The sequence below is a fragment of the Argiope bruennichi genome, chromosome 1, assembly GCF_947563725.1.
Source record: "Argiope bruennichi chromosome 1, qqArgBrue1.1, whole genome shotgun sequence".
NCBI lineage: Eukaryota > Metazoa > Arthropoda > Arachnida > Araneae > Araneidae > Argiope > Argiope bruennichi.
Genome location: NC_079151.1, coordinates 50,111,016 through 50,132,160, shown reverse-complemented (window position 1 = coordinate 50,132,160; position 21,145 = coordinate 50,111,016). Strand labels below are relative to the sequence as shown.

General features: G+C 26.6%; 1 protein-coding gene across 1 annotated transcript in view; it reads right to left on the bottom strand.

The window, feature by feature from the left end:
- The window catches only part of LOC129972615 (uncharacterized), a 31,983-nt gene extending 12,032 nt beyond the window's left edge, over positions 1-19,951 (bottom strand). The window contains exons 1-7 of the mRNA XM_056086818.1: positions 19,867-19,951; positions 17,228-17,612; positions 15,721-16,054; positions 14,061-14,260; positions 10,114-10,377; positions 9,260-9,433; positions 8,356-8,512 (exon numbers count right to left, since the gene is read on the bottom strand). Coding sequence (XP_055942793.1) covers positions 8,356-8,512; positions 9,260-9,433; positions 10,114-10,377; positions 14,061-14,260; positions 15,721-16,054; positions 17,228-17,591 — 1,493 coding nt within the window. The 5' untranslated portion in view covers positions 17,592-17,612; positions 19,867-19,951. The remainder of the gene's footprint in view (positions 1-8,355; positions 8,513-9,259; positions 9,434-10,113; positions 10,378-14,060; positions 14,261-15,720; positions 16,055-17,227; positions 17,613-19,866) is intronic.
- Between the last annotated feature and the right edge of the window lie 1,194 nt (positions 19,952-21,145).

Below are 21,145 nucleotides of genomic sequence, written 5' to 3'. Positions count from 1 at the left end.
CCATCAGAATATATCTCCATTCTCTAGCCTCAAAGTAAAAAATTAATCCTCCTAGAGAAATTCTCTTAAATTCTAGTAAAAAAATGCTGAATCTACTTGATCTTCTGTTTTTCTGGTAAATAAAGAAAATCAATCTTCTTTTTATCTGATAATAAATCCTTTGCAAGGATAGTATTTAATATGGTGAAATATTTATTTCTAGTAATAATATAACAGAAGTGCATGTTTATTAGTAATTTACAGGACAGACCATTTGATCTAAAGTTATCAAATTTTGCACAGATATATCTTCAAAAGTGGAAGTGCACTTCTTAGATCTAGTTAAAAAAAAGAATTTTAATAACTTAAAAACTAAAAAAGATTTTTATGTTTTTCCACAATCAATCCCGAAAATATTATTGTTCAAAATTAAATTTACAGCATTTTTGAATTTTAAATTTATCTTTTTAATATTACCGAAGGAATTATTATGCAATTTTTTCCTGTATTTTAAGAATTTTTTTAGAAAAATATTTCTTTTGCATGTTTTATCTATAGAGTTCATTATTACAATTAATTTCAACCTATTTCCTCTTTATTGTTAAACAATTAATCGCATGATTTTCATACATTTTTGAAAGTTAAGAAAAAAAGATCCTGCTAACTGTTTGTACTATTTACATGATGATTCAGAAAGTGAAATTACATTTCTGGAAAAGGCAAGGACCAATTTAAAATTGATTATTCGCATTTTGAGTTTCTAATAGCATTATTATGTCATGGAATTAAATTCTATTAGAAAAATCAATGTAAATAACACAAAAGTATTGCCTGTCACAATTAAATGCTTAAATGTACTTTATCGAGAGTATCATGAAAAATAAACCATGTATAAAATATTTAATTAAAATTAAGTACAACTAATATTCTCGGCGAACTAGCTTATCTCAAGAGATGGCTAGTGCAAAAGATATTTAACATTTAACAAATTGCAATAAAAAATATAATAAAATATAATAAAAAATAAAAATAAAAGTCGATAATTAATTGGATTAAATTATTTCTATATTAATTAATAAAGAATCGAGACATTAATTTCTTTTATAAACCTTTTTGCTAATTACGATTGTCCAATAGACTTTTAAAACAAAAATTATATAGTTATTGTATATGTACTACATGGTTATCTAGATTAAACGAATAGATATTTAAAATATAATTTCCGTTTATAATGAACATTGACAGAGAAATGCTACATTTCTAGGGATATATTTGTTTTTTTAACTTTAAGAATAATCTGTTCATTTATTTCTCTGTGTTAAATTTATAGCGGAAAATTTTAAATTTACCAATTGTTCATTGAGTTATCTTACAGAAAGGAAAATTTGTTCATTATCAATTCACACAGCTACATATTCCAAGTTCATTTTTAATCAATCGAAATTTTGAATTCGCTTAGAAAAAGATATGGTTGCTAAGATATTTCATTGATAAGCATATTTTAAATATCATGATTTTAATACAAATGCTTTAAAAAACAATATTTAATTTATTTTTGAAAAATAAATTTCTCTTTTAAATTGATCAATATATTAAATAAAAAAAAGAACGGGATATTGCACTTACATTTACAACCTTCGGCAGGAAATAACCCTTTCGCACAACTGTCAGCTTTAGCGAAGAGTCAATTGGAGACTCACATGAAACTATCAGATAGATGGCGTTGAGATCTACGTGCTACGAACGAAACATTTTTTTTATTGTCGTTGATAATTAATCATTACAATGATAAGCCAGATCATAGTCTTTCAAATAAAATGTTGAAACTATAGTGATATTTAAATTGTTTTTGTAACTACTAATTCTGTCAGTCAATTATACTATTGGAATGAAAATGAAACTTATAACATGGAAAATCATCTGTTGCTTGTAATTTCGCAATTTTTTTTCACAATTATAAATTATTGACTAAACTGTAATATGCCAAAATTTACTAAATATGAAACTAAATTCTAAATTTTTATATTTTTTTGTTTTTGTTTAGGAAACTTTTTAGAGTAAGAAAGTAAAATAAAAATAATAAATTTTTTAAGCCATATAATCTCGTCTTATAGTACAGACAGCACGATACAGCTCATACGAGAACATTATAATTACATGAAATACGTGCTTTTGGCCATATAGGTTTAGTTTAACTACACATAGAATAAAATGTTTTCTTTTTTTTTATTGGGAATAGTAAAGTTTGTAAATTACTAATGAAAAATTACAACCAGAGGGGAAAAGTTAAAATAATATTTCAATTTTGGAACATAAAGTTGTGTTTAAAAAATCATTTGAAATTTTTACTAGTGTAATAGAGTTTTTTTTGAAAAATTAATCATTAATTAATTATTATGATTGAAGGAAAGAAAACTGTTTATTCTCTCTTCTCAGTATGACTTCAAAGACACCAGAATAACTTTAAGAATATTTTTAGTTGTTTGTTATAAAGAAATGGAGACTGAAAAAATTATCTTAAACTTTTCTAATAAGTTAATTTCGGTTTCATGCTTTATTAAATTCCAGTTGCTTATATCAAATGCAAATAAACATTTGCACTTTATTTCGGAATTTTTAAATATTTAAATTAAATATTTTAATTTTTTTTTGTTTTGCTTGTAATTTGAAAGAAATAAATCATTTTATTTATTTCTTGCAGTTTTAGAGATGAATTATGCTCAAAGATAATATATGACAAATATAGCATGAATGGAAACAAAGAACTATATTTTTTAATGCGTTATGCATATAAATTCCAAAAAGAACTCGAGATGAATGAAAAAATATTATTTGCATTATCGAATTAAAAATATAAAAAAAAATATTGCAAAATATTGATTTTTATTTTAGTATCATTGCGATCATTTAATTCCACCCGATTTTTTTAAACCATAAAAATAACACTAGATAAATGATTTTGAAGGGAGCGATAAACTTATCATATCCATTGTAGATAAGAAACGTCACATTATCACATATAGAATTTTATCAGAAAATTTTTATGTCTTTCACTGTCAATGTGATTTTTAAGTCAAGGACAGGATTTTAATTAAATGTGGCAATTTTTGTTTGTTATTCGTTTTGATATTTGTTTTTTTTAAAGATAAGAAGACAATATTCATCTTCTTTTATCTTAAAAAATAATTTACACTCTACTTCCACATTAATTTGAAATAACTTTACAAATTTTTATTCTTTGATTCAAAACATTTTTTAAACTTAATTTTGATAAAAACTTTATTAATAAGTTATTTTAACGAAATTTTATAACCGCTTTAAATTTGAGAAATAAATTTGCAATTGTCAAGAAACTAAATAAATAGTGATAAAAAGTTAATGGAGGTTAGGATATGAGCCTGGAGATGGCGTAATGAAAAGGATAGTGTTTTGTATGATGACGATGGCGAAGAATAGTTTAAAAGTTTCAAAACATTGAAATTTCCTTATTAAAATCATAGTTTGCCGTGGAACTTTAAGATAAAAATTTAAATAAAATATTCTAGCCATTTTTTATTTTCAGAGCTATTTTAAATTAAAAAAACATATATCATTGGGATAAATTTTCACAATTTTTTTATAGGTCCTGCATGAACTATAAGGAATAAATTTTGTAACGATTTTGAATTTGAGCAATAGGTGCCTTTAAAAAAATCATCCATGTAGGTACATCATGTTAAATGTGGCATATTGAGCAATAGATGCTTTTTAAATAATATAACATCATCTAGAAAAATAAAAAATATTTTAATGATAACAATTTTTTTTTTTATATTTTATCTGAACAAAATATTTAGCCATGAATTTCTTTTTTAATTCTATAATCAAAAGATTAAATAATAGCAGTGTGTTTTAAATTGCTCTATAGGGAATAATTTAAATGCTTTAGGATTTATTTATGTTTCTTTGAAATGAAAATCCAATGATAACGGATATGCGTCTTTTTAAGAGAAATGATTAATTATCGTTTTTTATTGTAATAGATATTCAAATAATATAAAAGTATGTTGCCTAAATTGCTTACATAACTTATCTAATGATGATAAAAATCGCTAAAATTAGAATGTATCTTTTCGTAACAAATTGATTTATCAATAAAAAAAAAAACTAGTTGAAAGCAAACGTATCAGCTAATGTGGCCGCCTTTTTATTGCCATTTTAATAAAAAATAACAGAAATGATCTAATGTGAAGGGTAGAATCGTTTTAACTTATTGACTTGATTTTTCAGCATCATTCGCAGAATATATTCGAAAGTCACAAGTATATTTCCAAATTTTTAGGTAGTAATTATTGTAAAGGCAGAAATCTAATCATTAACATGAAGACTTTAACTGTTTATGAATCTGAAACAAATAGTCACTAGAAGCGAAGCTTTCCATAATCCTCCAGCAGAATTTATAACTTATTTCTTTTGTGGCAAGAATTTTTCCTATTTTGCAAGCATAAGGTAAAAATCCCTTATTATCAACATTTGTTGTTTTATTTAAAATAATTAAGTCAACATTGTATATATGGGTTACGATATCTCAGGAGGGATTTCCAGATGCTGATGAATTGAGCTATCAGCTCATTGTCTTCATCTTGATTCTTTGTTATCAATATGCATTTCAGGTGATGTAGTAATTTTTAAGGATATATTTTTTCCTAATTATCTTTTACTTTATCTAATACTATCAGTTAATTCACATATTAATTAATTATAATATCAATTTTCTGTATATTTTACCAGTTAAAAGTAATTTCAACTTTAACTTTCAACTTTGTATTTCAGTTAATGTCTGTATTTGAAACTTAGCATTTTATAAATATTTAAATCATTTTCTGATTTAAATATCCCAGAGAAGATAGCTGTCCTCGAATCATCTCTTTTCTCATTTTTTAAATTTTAACTTATTGTTGAAGCAACATAGCCTAAACTCCAATGGATCCACAAAGACTTCTAACAATAATGAATTTCCATTTTAAAAATTGAGTCTCATTTTGTTAAAATATATACAAAGCCATGCAAGAATATGAGAAATAAGAGAAATGTCTAAAAATTTCTCTGAAAACTCATTTTTAAATGTGAATATCCATCATTTGGTTATTAGTAAGTATGAAATAAAACACTTATAAAATAAAAGAAAAGGTCATCTGCTTGAACAACAATTAAAACCTCTATTTTTCTATATACATTCTAACAGGATTTCATAAAATTTATTCGAATCATAGTAATATATACATTAATTGTGAAATCTACATTTTAGTACGATATGCAGATCATGAAAAATGTACCAGAAAGCTGATTAAGTATTTTGGGCGCTTTTTCCCGATCGATTGAACCTCAAATATGATCATTGTAATCATAAGATCGTGCAACGAATTTAAATTGTTTTTGAATGTTATGTTTACATGCATTCGAAAATCTAGACCTACAGACCAAATAATTTTCATGCACTTCTTTCAAAATTTGATAAAAATAAATTTTTAGTTGGTGGGAACATGGGGAACACTATGGATATGTTGGAAGACTGGGGGATATATTCCATTTTCCTGATTTGTTATGTTTTTGTATTATAGCGTTAACACGTATGTGGAAATACAGGTCAGAAGATGGTCAACTCCTTGATGAATTATATTCCAGGTAGGTTTAGATGGATACGTTTTAGATGGTATACCTTTGTGTCAAATTTTACATTTCTAGTTTTTTACATTTTCTTGTTCTCGAGTTCACATGCACTCGGACAGTCATAAACTTTCGGTGAATTAATTTTGTTCGGAATTTGACATAATTTTGCAAATTTGATATAAATTCTAAACATCAGATTTCATCTGTTTAGCTCAAAATATTTTTGAGATCTCTTATTGATATAGATATAGAAAGATATAGTTACAAAATTTTATTTTTCTTAACCAAAAAGGTCTGAAGAGGTAGATTCGACAAAATCTCGAGCTCAAATATTTTGATGATTGCAATCCTTTTTCATTCTATACTTCACATAAGAGGGAGAAAAAATAGTTTATTTATTGATATTCAATATGTTTTAAGAAGTTGACTATAAGTTCGGATTTTAGTAGTTTAGTAACAGTTGAATTACGTAATAAATTGCACTAAGAGGTTCAATTTTTTTTTAAATAACTATTTGTGACATAGAGTATTTAACATGCTGATGAAGGTCAGGAAAAAAAAATTAATAAACAGTGTATGTAATATGCAAAGTTCCCAATGGAAAGATGATTTATTTTCGTCTGTCCGCCTGTAATCGGATATGCGTCTCAAAATTGTCGCCATGGTCAGGGGAAAAAAAAAAACGCAACATACTTCAATACTTTACTTTGATACATCCGGGTGCAACTGAAGAATGAAGTCAATGTTCTGGCTCGTTAAGACTAGCAGTGATTGTTTTGATTCTTCTGCGTATTAAAATAGCTTATCAACACAGAATATTTCCTCGAACAACTGTCAGACGGAAATTAACTGAGACGAATTGAATGACCAGAGGAATACATACGAAGATAAAACAGTCCAGAGCAAATGATTCTGTAGATCCATGGAGACCATAAAGTAAAATATGTCTTGTAAATGAGTGCTACTATATCTTTTGCAACTAATTAAAGATTTTAACTGAAAAGAAAATAATTTTATGTAAAATGTTAAAGAAACTATTATCTACTTATTTTTTTAACGATGTGAATGGTAGACTCTAAAATATGCTTAAATATAATCGGCCCAAGAATTAAGGAAAAAAAACCCAATTTATTAAAAGTAATTTTGCTCACTGAGCAGGGCATCTAAGATCTTTTCTTCCTGACTGGTTTGATTCTAATAGCATTGCTTAATAATTTTTACGATAGCGATATTTTGTTAGATAAAGTATTACTATTTTCAAAGGTAATAAATTGATAGATGGAAGTGGTGCTTTCTTTTGATGAAAATTTTAAATATTTGTCTTTTTAGTCAGACTTTGTCAAAATTGGTACAGCCTCTTTGTCAAAATCTGATAAGCCTGAATTAGTCTACTTATTATTTGTAATATTAAGAAAAAACTTAGGTTCCATTTCATTTCTGAAATCTGTTCATTAAATAATTCATTAGTAATAATAAAATTATTAATCAAATAGTATTAATGGTACACTGAAACCATAAAGAAAAAAAGATTTCTTCCAATTAAATTCTGCATCATTTCACACGAAATAATAGAAAATCACCAAAAATTACTCCATTATTAGGCTCTTTCAAAATTATATTATATATTAGAGTGGACCTTTGCATCTACAAGTTTCAGATATATTTTTATGGTTCTAACATAATTTTAAGTGATCATTTTCCAAAATGAATTAAATCAATTAAATAGTTCAATTATGAATTTTTTCGTTACATTATACATTCGAAAGATAGTTTTGAAAATTCATTCCATGGAAATTCCTTGATTAAATCGTCCTGTGATATCAGTTTTTCGATATCATGATAGTGATAATTATTCTAACGTTCTTAGTTTTTGATATTTTTTCTATAAAAGTAATCTCTCTTTTTATTATTAAAAATTTTCCAAAAAAAAAAAAATCCAGACTATTTTTTTAAAACAAGTGAAGTTAAGATGTTTACAAGTGTTGAAAAAATTTCAACATTTTCTTATAAAAAATAACAATAATTTAAACGTTCGCAATTTCAAAAAAAATGTGAAACTTTAGGAAACCTTGTAAAATGCAAAAATTAAAAGTAGAATATATATTATTTTGCCCTTTTAATGGCGACAAAAAGTCTAATTTCAATAATATATAGCATTCCTTCAAAGTTTTCTTAGAAATTTTTACTCTAAATGTTTGCCTTAGATAATTTTATTGATTTTTTTAAAACTTATTTTGGCACTTTGACTTAATCTGTGCATTCGTATACTTTTTTTTACAAATAGCATATTTATTCTTTAAGAAATGTTTAGTTGCAAAAGAAAATAGTTCAACATACGAAACGAAATTTATTTACAGATAGGCAGAAAAACATAATCTGAATTTTTTTTTCTTCCCTGAAATCAAGATTTCATGCATTTATTCATAATCAATGCAGTCTTAGAAATTAAATGTAGAACAGATACTTGTTAACATATTCATTCAGTTTGCCATTAAGATGCAGCTTTAAAAACAAGTCATGATTTCAACCTTCATATGGATTTTCAAAAAGACTTAAGTGATATTATTCTCATTATTGAAACTTACAAGCCAAATTATTAAATTTGTACTACTTTGTCTTTAATGTAGTTTTCTTAAGTTGAATTTATTTATGTTCTTACTCAGTTCTTCTATTGTTAATATCCACAGAAACATCATCAAATGAAGAAAAAAACTTTTTCAGTGTATTCTCGGTTTGGCACAAATCTGAAGGTTGCTGGTCAAAAATGATTCAACAGAAATATTTGCTCCTTCTGGCAAGGAGAGATGGAAATTCTGTATAAGTGTAGCCAACATAAGAAAGGATTGTATCATAACATAGCTTTCTCCCAAACAGGATCGTTTACCTGTAATTAAAAAAGAATTTATGAATATGAATAAAATATTTTATGCAACAATATTACATCAAATCAAATCTATACGCACTAACATTAATAAGTTTTCAGTATTTTTAGCTAAAAATAATCAAGTCAAGGTTTCATTTGAACATGAAATAGCAATGTCATTTTGGATTCCTGTTTGTCTTCTGTGTACAAAATTAAATTTGACCGAAATTACTATTGTTTATATTATGATATAATTTTGATAGGTCAAAAGAATATAGACAACCAGGGATAAGGATAGGAACTTTGCATGAAAAATTGCCCTAAAGCGAGCAATAATTAGAATAGTAGTATAATTAGAATATAGTATATATATAGTATATAAATATTAGAATATAGTATAATTAGAATATTTAAAACAATGAAGGTATCTTTATGTGAAAGATAAAGAATAAAACCAACCAACTTTCAGTTTCCTCTTTTTTTAAAGATGTGCTTTTTGTTTATTTTAATTTTTACATTTTTCAGCATATAATATCATTTCGGAAACTTTAAGAGAAATCTGTTTTTAAAATCAGACTAAATCTGCAGATTATGCTTACAAGAGATATTGATGGTGGATAAGATAAGAGATATTGATGGAGAATATTTTAATATCAAATCATGAAGGATATCACGCACAAATGAGACAGAAACTCAGATTTGCCCTAACTAAATGTTTCACATTAGAGAATAACTTACAAAACAAACCTTTTCGTTGGTTACACTCACCCATTCCAAACAAAATTGGTTGTTCTGCTCTTTTCCTTCCGTCCATTTGTATGTATCGATAAGGGTTGAATTTTTCAGGTTCATCGTACACTTTGGGATCATGATGGCAAGAATAAAAATTTTCGATCACTACTGCTCCCTTAGGAATTTTATATCCGTTTAAAGTGGTTTCCTCTGAAAAAGAAGCAACCATTATTCGATTTTAAGAAATATTAAACGATAGCTCTTCCACTGTAGATGCATAATTCTAGCATTAAATATTAGTTATTTCAAATGCCTTTAATCTATCACAACCTTCAATATCGCATTTATTAATTAAAGGGCTCGATAATACTAGTTAATATATTCTTCCATAACAATTCTCCAAGATATACTACAACACTCTGCTAATTTCGCATCCGAAATGAGAGCACTGCGTATCCCCCTCATTTCGTAATTATTGTAAAGTAGATAGTTGAGCATCATTTATTTGCGCCTGATGTTCTAATTTAAACCAGCAGGAAATAAAATTTGCTGACTTTGTAAAAGAATTTTTCTTGAATTTTGTAAATATTTAACTGCTAAATTTAACCATAAAAAATTTGCTTCAGCACAGAATAAAATGTCGGAAGATCCTACAATGTACTACATCCTACAATATCCTACATGAGAATTCAATAAATATTATTTAAATTTTAAAGTTAGAAAAATAAGAAAAGCAGAATGTTCCGAAAATACGGTGATAGTTTAATTTTTTAGAGCCATCTATTTCATTTCATGATTTTTATTTTATCTTATTCTGGGTAATCTCGTTCTAGATGTTGTAATTCATCTTACAAAAAATATAATAGAAGAAAGTATGATTAAAAACTCACTTATACATTCTTGACTAGGAAAAAAGGTGAAGAAATCTGATGTTCTCATAGATTCCAAAACATAAGCGTTGAAGTACGTAAGCTTGCTTTTGTCTTCGATGGTTGGTAGTCTCTGCAAACCTACTACTTCCACAATTTCTTTATACAATTTATCTTGTTCTTCAGTATGAAGTAAAAAATTTTTCATCAACATACAGGTGAATGAAGATACGATAAGCACACCATCACCCATAAATTGAGCTAGGGTACCCATTAATATCTCATCTGAAAAAAATTATGTTGGTTGAAAGTTTGGTGGAAAGAACATTCTGGTTAGCTCTGTAAATTCTATATATTATATGATTACTTAAACTGAGAAAATGTAAATAAATCTTTTTTTATCATATATCATAAATGTAAATAAATCTTTTTTTATCATATATCATAAATGTAAATAAATTATGTTTTTTATCGTAAATGTAGATAAATTTTTTTTTTAAGAATCATAATATTAAATATAATAATAACTATATTAGTAAAAAATACCATTATTTTACAAAAATTATTATGATCAAAATCAAAAGACGATTTGATTTCCACTGAATAAATCTCCTAACAAAAGTAAACAAATCTTTCAAAATGTAAATAACCAATTCTGATAATCCCTATTATGTTTTAAAAATATTTTTAAAGAAAATTAGAATTCATATCTTTCTATAATAAAACTCTATCCTCTGGATTTCAGAAATTTATGTTTGTACAAAATTTTTACACAGTTGGTTATGTTTGAGAATTATTATATTATTATGTGATTTCATCTAACACAATAAAATTGTTCTCCATCCACAAGAATGAATAAAATAATAAGCATATACAGGTCAATAAATCTTTAGTAAATAATGAATATATTAAAATTTAATTAAATACAAAATAGTGCGAATGAATATATTCCTGCGAAAAGATACTTACAGAAACTTAAGATATTTAAAGAAATTCAACATTATTTATAAAACGATACTTTAGAACATTAAACATCTTTACAACATGTAGAAATGAATAACATCGAAAAAAGTGATAAAAATGGCGCTTTCATATATCTTTTCAATTATCAAGCATAAATTAATTAATTTAAGATTTGGACGATTATGACAATCGTTATTGTCCATTTCTCTCTTATACCAATTATAATTCGCGTTTAACATAGCGAGTAGTTAAAACTTTAATAAAGTAGTTTGAAATTGCAATATTTATAAGCCGGCATAATGTCTACAAATTGCGCCATGTAAATTGATGAAGCAAAAATTCAAAATGCTCTGAAAGGCAAACTATTGAACTTGTAGATACCAATTTAGTATATAATTACTTTATGAATAGTAAATTTCTTCAAAAATATATTTTTGAAAATTCTTATTATATTTGTATTAAAAATTAATTAAAATTGTGATAATTTTCCTTTATAACTTAGGAATATATTAATATACAATAACTATTTTTATACAATCTTAAAATGTTAAAAAAGGAACCTTTCAAAGTTTTTTCAATTTTATTTTAATACAGTTATTTCTGTAATTTTTATTAATTTTATAATATATTTTTAAGCATATTTAATAATAAAAACTTTCATTGAATTCCTGATTTACATTAATGCGACAATATGAAATGCAGTTTTCTTTGTGCATGTTACAGCTGTTATATAATTAACAAATTTTTTTTAAAAAATGTGATAAAATAGACGAATCAAACCTTTAACATTATTAAATCATATTTAGTTTATTGAATCTCCTTTAAATTATTTTTATTTACATATTCGGTTCCCCCAGTTCCTGAAATTCATATTTCAAGATTTGATATTTTTAAGACTACTAGACTTTTTTACAATAATTCGAATAAGAGCAGATAAATATAATCATTCAACATATCCGCACATTCATAAAATTTGATAATTTTTTTATTTTTACTTTGCAATTTCACAAATGGGCCTTTCACGACCTAAAATTAATGTACCATTCTGCTTGGCACAAAGTTTTATCTGTTTTGAAATTTTTATAGTATGAGATTTGATACATTGACCATTCACCAAGCACATATTCAACTTTTCTAAACAAAAAGAGTTCCAATTTCGCCAAGAGCAAAAGCGGAAGAAATAATAAATTTTTAATAAAGAATCAAAGAAATTCTTAATAAGTGATAGGTGCTTTCTAATAAAATTTAGAAATCATACTTAAAATAAAGAATTAAAACTTTTGGATTTAAAAAAGAGAACGAATGAATGTATTGGACTCTATCAAGTAAATAATATAACAGTTGTCCAGAAATCATGAGAATATTCGCCCATTAATAATGAATAGTCAACCAGAACATGGATTGCACCGAAAGTACAGAAGAGACATAAATATTTGTCTACATAGTTACAGATATTGATGACTATATTTTAAGTGACTTATGTTCTGGCGACTTTTCTAAACAAAAAGAGTACCAATTTCGCCAAGAGCAAAAGCGGAAGAAATAATAAATTCTTAATAAAGAATCAGTGAAATTCCTAATAAAGTGATAGATGCTTTCTAATAAAATTTAGAAATCATACTTAAAATAAAGAATTAAAACTTTTGGATTTAAAAAAGAGAACGAATGAATGTATTGGACTCTATCAAGTAAATAATATAACAGTTGTCCAGAAATCATGAGAATATTCGCCCATTAATAATGAATAGTCAACCAGAACATGGATTGCACCGAAAGTACAGAAGAGACATAAATATTTGTCTACATAGTTACAGATATTGATGACTATATTTTAAGTGACTTATGTTCTGGCGACTTTTCTAAACAAAAAGAGTACCAATTTCGCCAAGAGCAAAAGCGGAAGAAATAATAAATTCTTAATAAAGAATCAGTGAAATTCCTAATAAAGTGATAGATGCTTTCTAATAAAATTTAGAAATCATACTTAAAATAAAGAATTAAAACTTTTGGATTTAAAAAAGAGAACGAATGAATGTATTAGACTCTATCAAGTAAATAATATAACAGTTGTCCAGAAATCATGAGAATATTCGCCCATTAATAATGAATAGTCAACCAGAACATGGATTGAACCGAATTTACAGCAGAGACATAAATATTTGTCTACATAGTTACAGATATTGATGACTATATTTTAAGTGACTTATGTTCTGGTGACTTTTCTAAACAAAAAGAGTACCAATTTCGCCAAGAGCAAAAGCGGAAGAAATAATAAATTCTTAATAAAGAATCAGTGAAATTCCTAATAAAGTGATAGATGCTTTCTGATAAAATGGAGAAATCATACTTAAAATAAAGATTTAAAACTTTTGGATTTAAAAAAAAGAGAAAGAATGAATGTATTGGACTCTATCAAGTAAATAATATAACAGTTGTCCAAAAATCATAAGAGTATCCGCCAATTAATAATGAACAATCAACCTGAACATGGATTGCATCGAAATTACAGCAGAGACATAAATATTTGCCTACATAGTTACAGATATTGATGACTGTGTTTTAAGTGACTTATGTTCTGGTGAGTTAGAACCACATCAACTTTCCGGTTATTTTAAAAAGATAAATTTTGTTCGAAATTTTTTTGTTTGAATTAGCCATTTGAAGAATAGATTTTATTTATTTTAGTATCTTTTGAAAGGATAGATTTGCTTAGAAAAGGACAGGTTAATTATTTTTTCCCTTAAATTTTGCTGCCTACTTCCAAATAAAATGATATCCACTAAATTGACTGTGTTAAACCTAAAGAAGTCAAAACAATACTCTAAAATTTACAATTTAATGATCCAATAGATATTGCAGAATTCAAAGAATGCTCGTGGATCGGAAATACATAGTTTAAGAAACACTTTTGTATCAGAAAATTATCTTTTCTGATACAAGTGATCTTTTCTGTTAAGTATTTTTTCAAAGTGAATTGCGAGTGAAGTTTCGGAAACAAATCTCACCTGTAAAATACTCAGCTGTAGGATCGCCTTTGTTTCGTCTTTTGTCTCTCTCCTTGAAATATTCGTCTATGATATTTCTAGGATTTTCAGGATCATATGTTTCTTTGTGTTTATTGATAATGTCGTAAGCCAATTTTTCCATCTGATCGTTACACTTTACCGTTTCATTGTAATAAGGCGTGAAAGGAAATATAAAATATCTAAAAATAAAATAATACATTTTTTAAAAACAAATCTATTGTGAAAATTCTAAAACTAATAGTTGAAAGATAGGGCCATTTATCAATCAAAGTTAACAAATGAATTAATAAATATTCAAATGAATGAACCATTTTAATTTTTAATTTTTTTTATTAAAGCTTATGTAATTATTAACGTTGTTGTTGTTGTCGTGTCTATGCATACAGTGCTAGTGCAAAAGATTAGAGTCCTCCAAAAGCCTTGGTGACAAGATCTGCAAGTTCTGGAGCCCGATGGCTATGGAGGATTTCGATTGGTGGTGTTCCAAGTTGAAAGAGGGAACCGATAATGGCCTGGCAGTCAAAAACATGATCTGGAGTTAGTTGCGAATGGGGACAGTACTTGCAAATGGGATAGGATTTTATATTGGTTCGTGATATCTTCATGCCTTTGAAATGTCCAGTACGTAGCTTAGCTATTGTAGAGGAAAGGTTTCTTGGGCAGTTTAGATCGGGGATTGTTGCCTTGCTAAGATTCTGAATCATTAACCAATCATTAATCAGAAGTCCAACCTTTCCGGAGGCAATGACACCCCTCTTCTAATCATTAACGTATAAAATTTAGCTGTGAACTTTCATGAATTTTAAGTAGAAAATATATTATTCGATAAAGAATTGGGCATAGTAGCTGATAAAAGTTTATTTTTAGGTAGATTCCTATAGGAAGACTACCTATTGCAATGATTTTCAAGACAAGACTTAGAGAAAATTTCTTCAGTTCTTCACCGACCATGGTCCCTAGAACCCAAAACCATCTTGCTAATAGGAAAACTAGATTCATATTATTTCTGAGCAAAATAAGAATAATTTTGTTTGGATTTTAACTGCCTTGGAATATGTTGTTAGAAATGTAAAAATCTCGTACGAGTTCGTAAATGAATCATGTAGCTCAAAATGAGTGGAAATGGTGTGTGTGTGAGAGAGGGGGTTGAAATTTTCATTCCCCTATAACTTTCTTGATACTGAGGGTAGAAAAATAAATCCAATTAGCCAAATCAGCATCTCATTAAGACGAACCTCTTTTGCATATAAAATATTTCGATAACTGCAATATCTTAGAAGTTAGGGGCTGAAAACTGATTTTCAAATCCCACTTTAACTGTTTCTAACACCAACAATTATATTGCCAGATAGTAATTTAGATGTGAAGGAATCTACTTTTGCCTTCCAACTTGTCAGGATGAATTTTTTAAGATTATTCTCTTTTCAGTTTTATTGCCGCAAAATAAATGCTGTATGGTATGTAATAAGAAAATGAAGTATTTCTGGAATAGCAAACACACATTGTAATGAGTATTTCACATGAAGATATTAGATTTATAATTTATGATTATAAACACATACCTTCATAAATGCACACAATACATTCACAATATAATAAGGCAAACTTAAACACATACACAATATTTTTTTTTACTTACTTCGCAAACGTACCACACAAAAGCATATTCATCGGCGTGATACACTGTACTGCTACAGAATACAATTCATTGAATTTATTTATTTGTTCTGCTGTAGCTCCCACTTCGCCAAACATCGTGAACCTTAAAAAGGTATTGCATCTGTAAGTACAAAATTCTATCAAATTCAATGGTTCGCCGTTTCTGGCTTTCAGTTCGTTGACGCTAGATTGGATTGAATCGTACAAAGGACCGGCGATACTAGTTTTAAAAGAATTGGCTCCTCTTTCCTTTATGATTACCAAAAAGAATTTCCGAGCTACTCTCCAAGCTTCTCCATTGATGTAAAGGACACCTATTAAAACACAAGTATATCAATATTATTTTATAGATTAATAAAATTCGATTCCCACTTTCTTTAGAGAAAGGATGATTAAAATCCAGCATGTTAAATCTGAATAGTTACCAATAGTTAAAATCGTATAAAGTTTGAAACATGAGTATCCCTTTTCGAATCAATCAAAATTCTAACTTTTATAAAATTGTTAAGAATTTTTTAGAATTTCTCACTTTGCAATTTTTTTTAACTTTAAAAAAAAGATTTTAGAAAGGTAGACGCCGTATTTAGTATTTATTAGAGGATTTATGTTTTGGGAATTATTGTGAGTATGGTTTTCTTTGTTAACAAATGAAAATTCAATGCAATTAAGAAGACATTGATATATATTCAGACATTTGCTATTATTCAAAATGAAAAGCTTCAGTAAATGAATATATGAATATGATATATTCTTGTGCATAATCAAGAATGAAATCTTTCGTCAGAGCATGTTTTCTCTTCATTTTTAAATCACTTATGAACAACGAAAAACTTCATTTTTAAATCACTTACGAAAGTATGATATTTTTAATAATAAAATGACAGTAGTTATTAAAATTTTCAGACATATTATCGGGATTTGTAATTATTTAAATCCTGTCGTATACAATAAGTTTTTTTGAATGTAACGAACAAGGAAAACAATTTTCAGAACTCAGTTTTGACCGTCATATTGTACCATAATGAAAAGCATTCGCGCTTTCTGATTCGGTAAATTTTAATAATTTCCATTATATTATGGCAATTTTTTGTAAAAGATAATAATATTCTGATTATGATGACCAGGAGGCAAGGCAGGATTTTGTAACGAAGAATGACCGTTTCATTAAAAGAAGCAAACTACTGAATTTTGAATTTCCTCATGTTAAATATTCTAAAACGGTGCCATTCTTAGAGTAAACTGAGATATCACCCTGATTATTTGACCAATATTAACCGATATTAACCTAGTAACTCACTTATTAAGGTGAAAACATCTTTGCATCAAAATAGATACTTCTTTGAGTTAAAAGAAATACCTTGAATCATTAATTACACATTTATAGTTCTCGAAATATTGTTTTTCTCTTACTTAATAATAAAGAATATATATAGAAAAATCATTCGTGGAATTCATCTAAACAAATGAGTTTGTAAAAAGTCACTTACCGCCTTTGAATACGTGCCCCAAGAGATGGTAACCTGACATTCTATCACCGAAGCATTCTGATTTAGTGACAAGTGCTTCGCGAATAGCTTTGTAGCTTCCTAAGTTAATGTACAGTCGACCAGTACACGTGAAGCAGAAAATGTCCCCATATTTCCTTTTCAGTTTGTCCAATTTGAAATGAGCATTGGAATTTTTCATGAAGGGCCAGTACCCAAAATACGGAAGGCCTATAGGACCTGGAGGCAAATCACTGTCTTTCACAATGTACATTGTACTTATAAGAAGAAGTGCTAATATTAGGAGAAAAGGAATCGGTAAAGAAGTGCTGAAAAAATCTACAACTGAGTGTACAGTCATGTTCATGATAACAATTGAAGCTTGAACCTGAAAAAAAAGTTTCAGAAAGATTTGAATTATAGGTGCTTTAAATTCAATATATATAAATATCTTTTAATACGTAATTGGAAAAATAAGAAATTTTTCAAATTAAATTTCCTTAAAAATTAGCTCTATGAAAAATAACTGCTTTTTCTATAACTCACGTTTCATTTTAAATTCTAAATAATTAATAATTCTTATTTCTTTATTAGGTTTTATAATTATCAAAGAAGATGGATTGTTTCTTGATTTGTTTATTTTATATAATTGTTATTTGATTTTAAATATAACTGAGCAAAAAAGGCGATATATAACATATGAGTACATTTTAAATTCGCAGGTTTGATTTTCTATGATAAATGCTTGTCTCTGAAAAATTTATTTATTACTAAAGTTTTTAATTTGCTAAACGTTTTGTAATATGCTTTTGCCATTCGGATATTTTATTATCATTTCGTATAATTAAACTACAGCTGTTAATTATGACTCAGTCAAAATTAACTGAATTTTTTGTAAATACTTTGCGTCGCAAACTATTTTATTTTTTAAAAAAGAAATTTGAAAATTTATGGCTTAATTAAAGAAAAAAATTAATTTCCAAAATCTAACTAATGTTAAAAAAATATTCTATGTTTATTTATTCAAGCAGAGATAGCTAGATGACATATTCAAGATAAATTTGTCAAAGATTTATCTTGCTCTGATCAAATAAATCTGTAGAAGTAGATGTTTTATTAATAACTGAAAATTAAAATTTTATTGAAATGTAAACTTAAGCTTAGTGTTTGTCCGGTTTCAATAATGCAAAGACTGTCCTCATAGCATAGTAGAGCTTTCAAAACAAAAAATTAAATTGTCTATCTAATCTTAGTAATAGCTAAAAGTGATATAGAGTATAAACATTTTAAAAGTTAGAAATATTTTTAATACTTTTTTCTTATAAATCCCAGCTGTATATGGTGTCGGTGTTAGGTGGCGCTGCTACTACTATTTACATGCATCAGTTTCCTTATAGCCATTTCTTATAGCTAGTCAGCAGATTGCATTTTCTGAACGCATATTTGCAAATTGCTGAGCAATTTTATATAAAACATTAATTCATCTGACGATAATTGTAATACTATATTATTTTATACAATAGTGTATTAATTATCTCAAATTGAGAAATCCACCTGATTGCAATGACTTCTACTATTTCACAAAGATTACTACAAAATGAAGGCGCTATTTTTAAAATGCCAGATTTTTCAATTTATCTAAAAATCTATACAGTTTCAAAATATAATGTACAGTCAAATCATGTTTTATCATTTAAGCATTTCTATATTCATTGCATTCCTTGCACATATTAGTAACTGCACGTTGAACTATAAGATTTTGCATATCCTACAAAATCTTACAAAGTTATAAATTTTACACAGTATAACAACAATATTGAGTAAAAATTCTTTTTCAATAGCATATGTTTTTACTGAAATGTAAACAATAATTTTCTTATTACCTTCATCAATTAATTTAATTACTGACAAATTGGGTCTATAAAGCATTTTTCTCCCCTGAAAAACTTTGGTTTTTCATTAGAAAACTTAATATTCAATATTTATGTATAAGTTTTGAGGAATGAATTTAATCATATATATATATTTGAAACAATTTTCTAAACTTCTTTGAAATTAATTGTAAATAATGGATATATTAATTTAAATATTTATTTGTTTTTACAAGTTAAAAGAAAATATGGATTAATACGTAAATTGAATTTCATTTTGATAAAAGAATGAAATTAAATAAATATGCTTAAATAAGAAAAACATTTTTATAAATATTTCATTTGCTACAGATTTTTTGCAGTTGTTGCTTCTTAAAATCAATTTCATTTTAAATGAATTAAAAAATTATGAAAAATATTTGTTTAACATAAGTTGTACTAAAAATATTAGCAATAGAATGTTAATAAATATTGTTAATTAAAGATGCTGTATTGTTAGTTAATAAAAGTATACTATTACAAATATAAACTGAAGGTTTAATTTAAAAGAAAGGCAAAATAGCGATCTTAAATCGACGCTTTTAATAACTTTTATCGATTTTAAACTGAGTAATAAAATGCTTGCTAATTTTGTATAGAGTTTTTAACTATAAATTACAACCGCAATACGTGAAATAAAAAAAAATCCTAATTAAATGAAAGCTTGTAAGGAAAACAAATAAATATAATATTGAGAGAATTGTTAAAATTTAAAAAGGACTAAATGCTTACTTTTGAAATGACTAATATTTTCAATAACTCGTCAATTTCAACCAGCTTCGCATTGTCCTCTAGTGAGCGAAAATTGCGCAGTCGTCTGAGCAGGATGTCATTACGATGCGAGCAATTTAACTGTCAGATACTTTTTCTAACACTGTTACATCAGTGATATTTTATCCGAATAGCTTAATGCATTATTACACGATTCCGCTTTTGAATGCTCTTTTTTTTATCTGAGCAATTCAGAGCTATAAAAGGATGGTATCTCCAGGAATGGTTACTTAGTCTCAGTTAGAAATATCAATGCATTCCCTGAAAGCAATATTTCAATTTATAATTAATGTAATTAAAATTGAACTATGATATGTAATTTTAAAGTTGTTGTAATATAAGTAATAATTTATAAAATATTTTTCATATTCTGAGATTGATTGAAACCATTTTTTTATTGATAATATTACTGTCAATATCTGAAAGAAAGGAACATTTTATTCAGCTAATATAGAAATAATTGTAATTTGTCATCCCCCCGAAAACTAATGATTAAATAAATTCGGAAAATGGTTATCATAATAATATAAGAAGACTCTAAAGTATGGTAATAATGATAAAGAAAATTCTAAATTATGTAGTTGTTATTTTGAGGTGTCCACATATCTTTTTTCCCATTTTTGTTTTGTTTATGAATGGTGAATAAATTTCTTAAAGGTAGAAAATATTCGTTGCAAAAATTATTATTGCAAACATAATTTAATTAGTTTTGAATCTAATTTCCTTTCCATTATTTGATGCTATTTAATAAAACGCAACTTTTAGATAAAAAAATAACTTATCGGTTTTATTGATTATATTCTGAAATCTTTTTTAACACGGAGTTAAAACAATCGAATTCAAAAAGACATGGAGGTCAGTTTTATTCTATTTCTGAAAAGTTACGCAAAATTTAATAAAACGTATCATTCATATTAAAAGGCTTTTATTTCATTGTTACCGTAATGTATTAAAGTTATTAAATTTGATCCTAATATGATAAAAAGGAATCCCTTAAAATCTTCGAAGAAGGAATTTGAAATGCTAAATGCTAATCCTATTTTACATAGGAGATCTATGATTTAATTTAATATATTTTGCTGATGGCTTTCTAGATACCAAATTAAGATATAATCGTCCAATAGACGTGAAACAGAAGTTATTCCGAAAACTTTTCTTTAAAGATTCAATGCGATATCTGATGAGTTGTGAACTAATAGGAACCTGGAGGAGTATTTTCATTTTTTAATAGAAATAATTA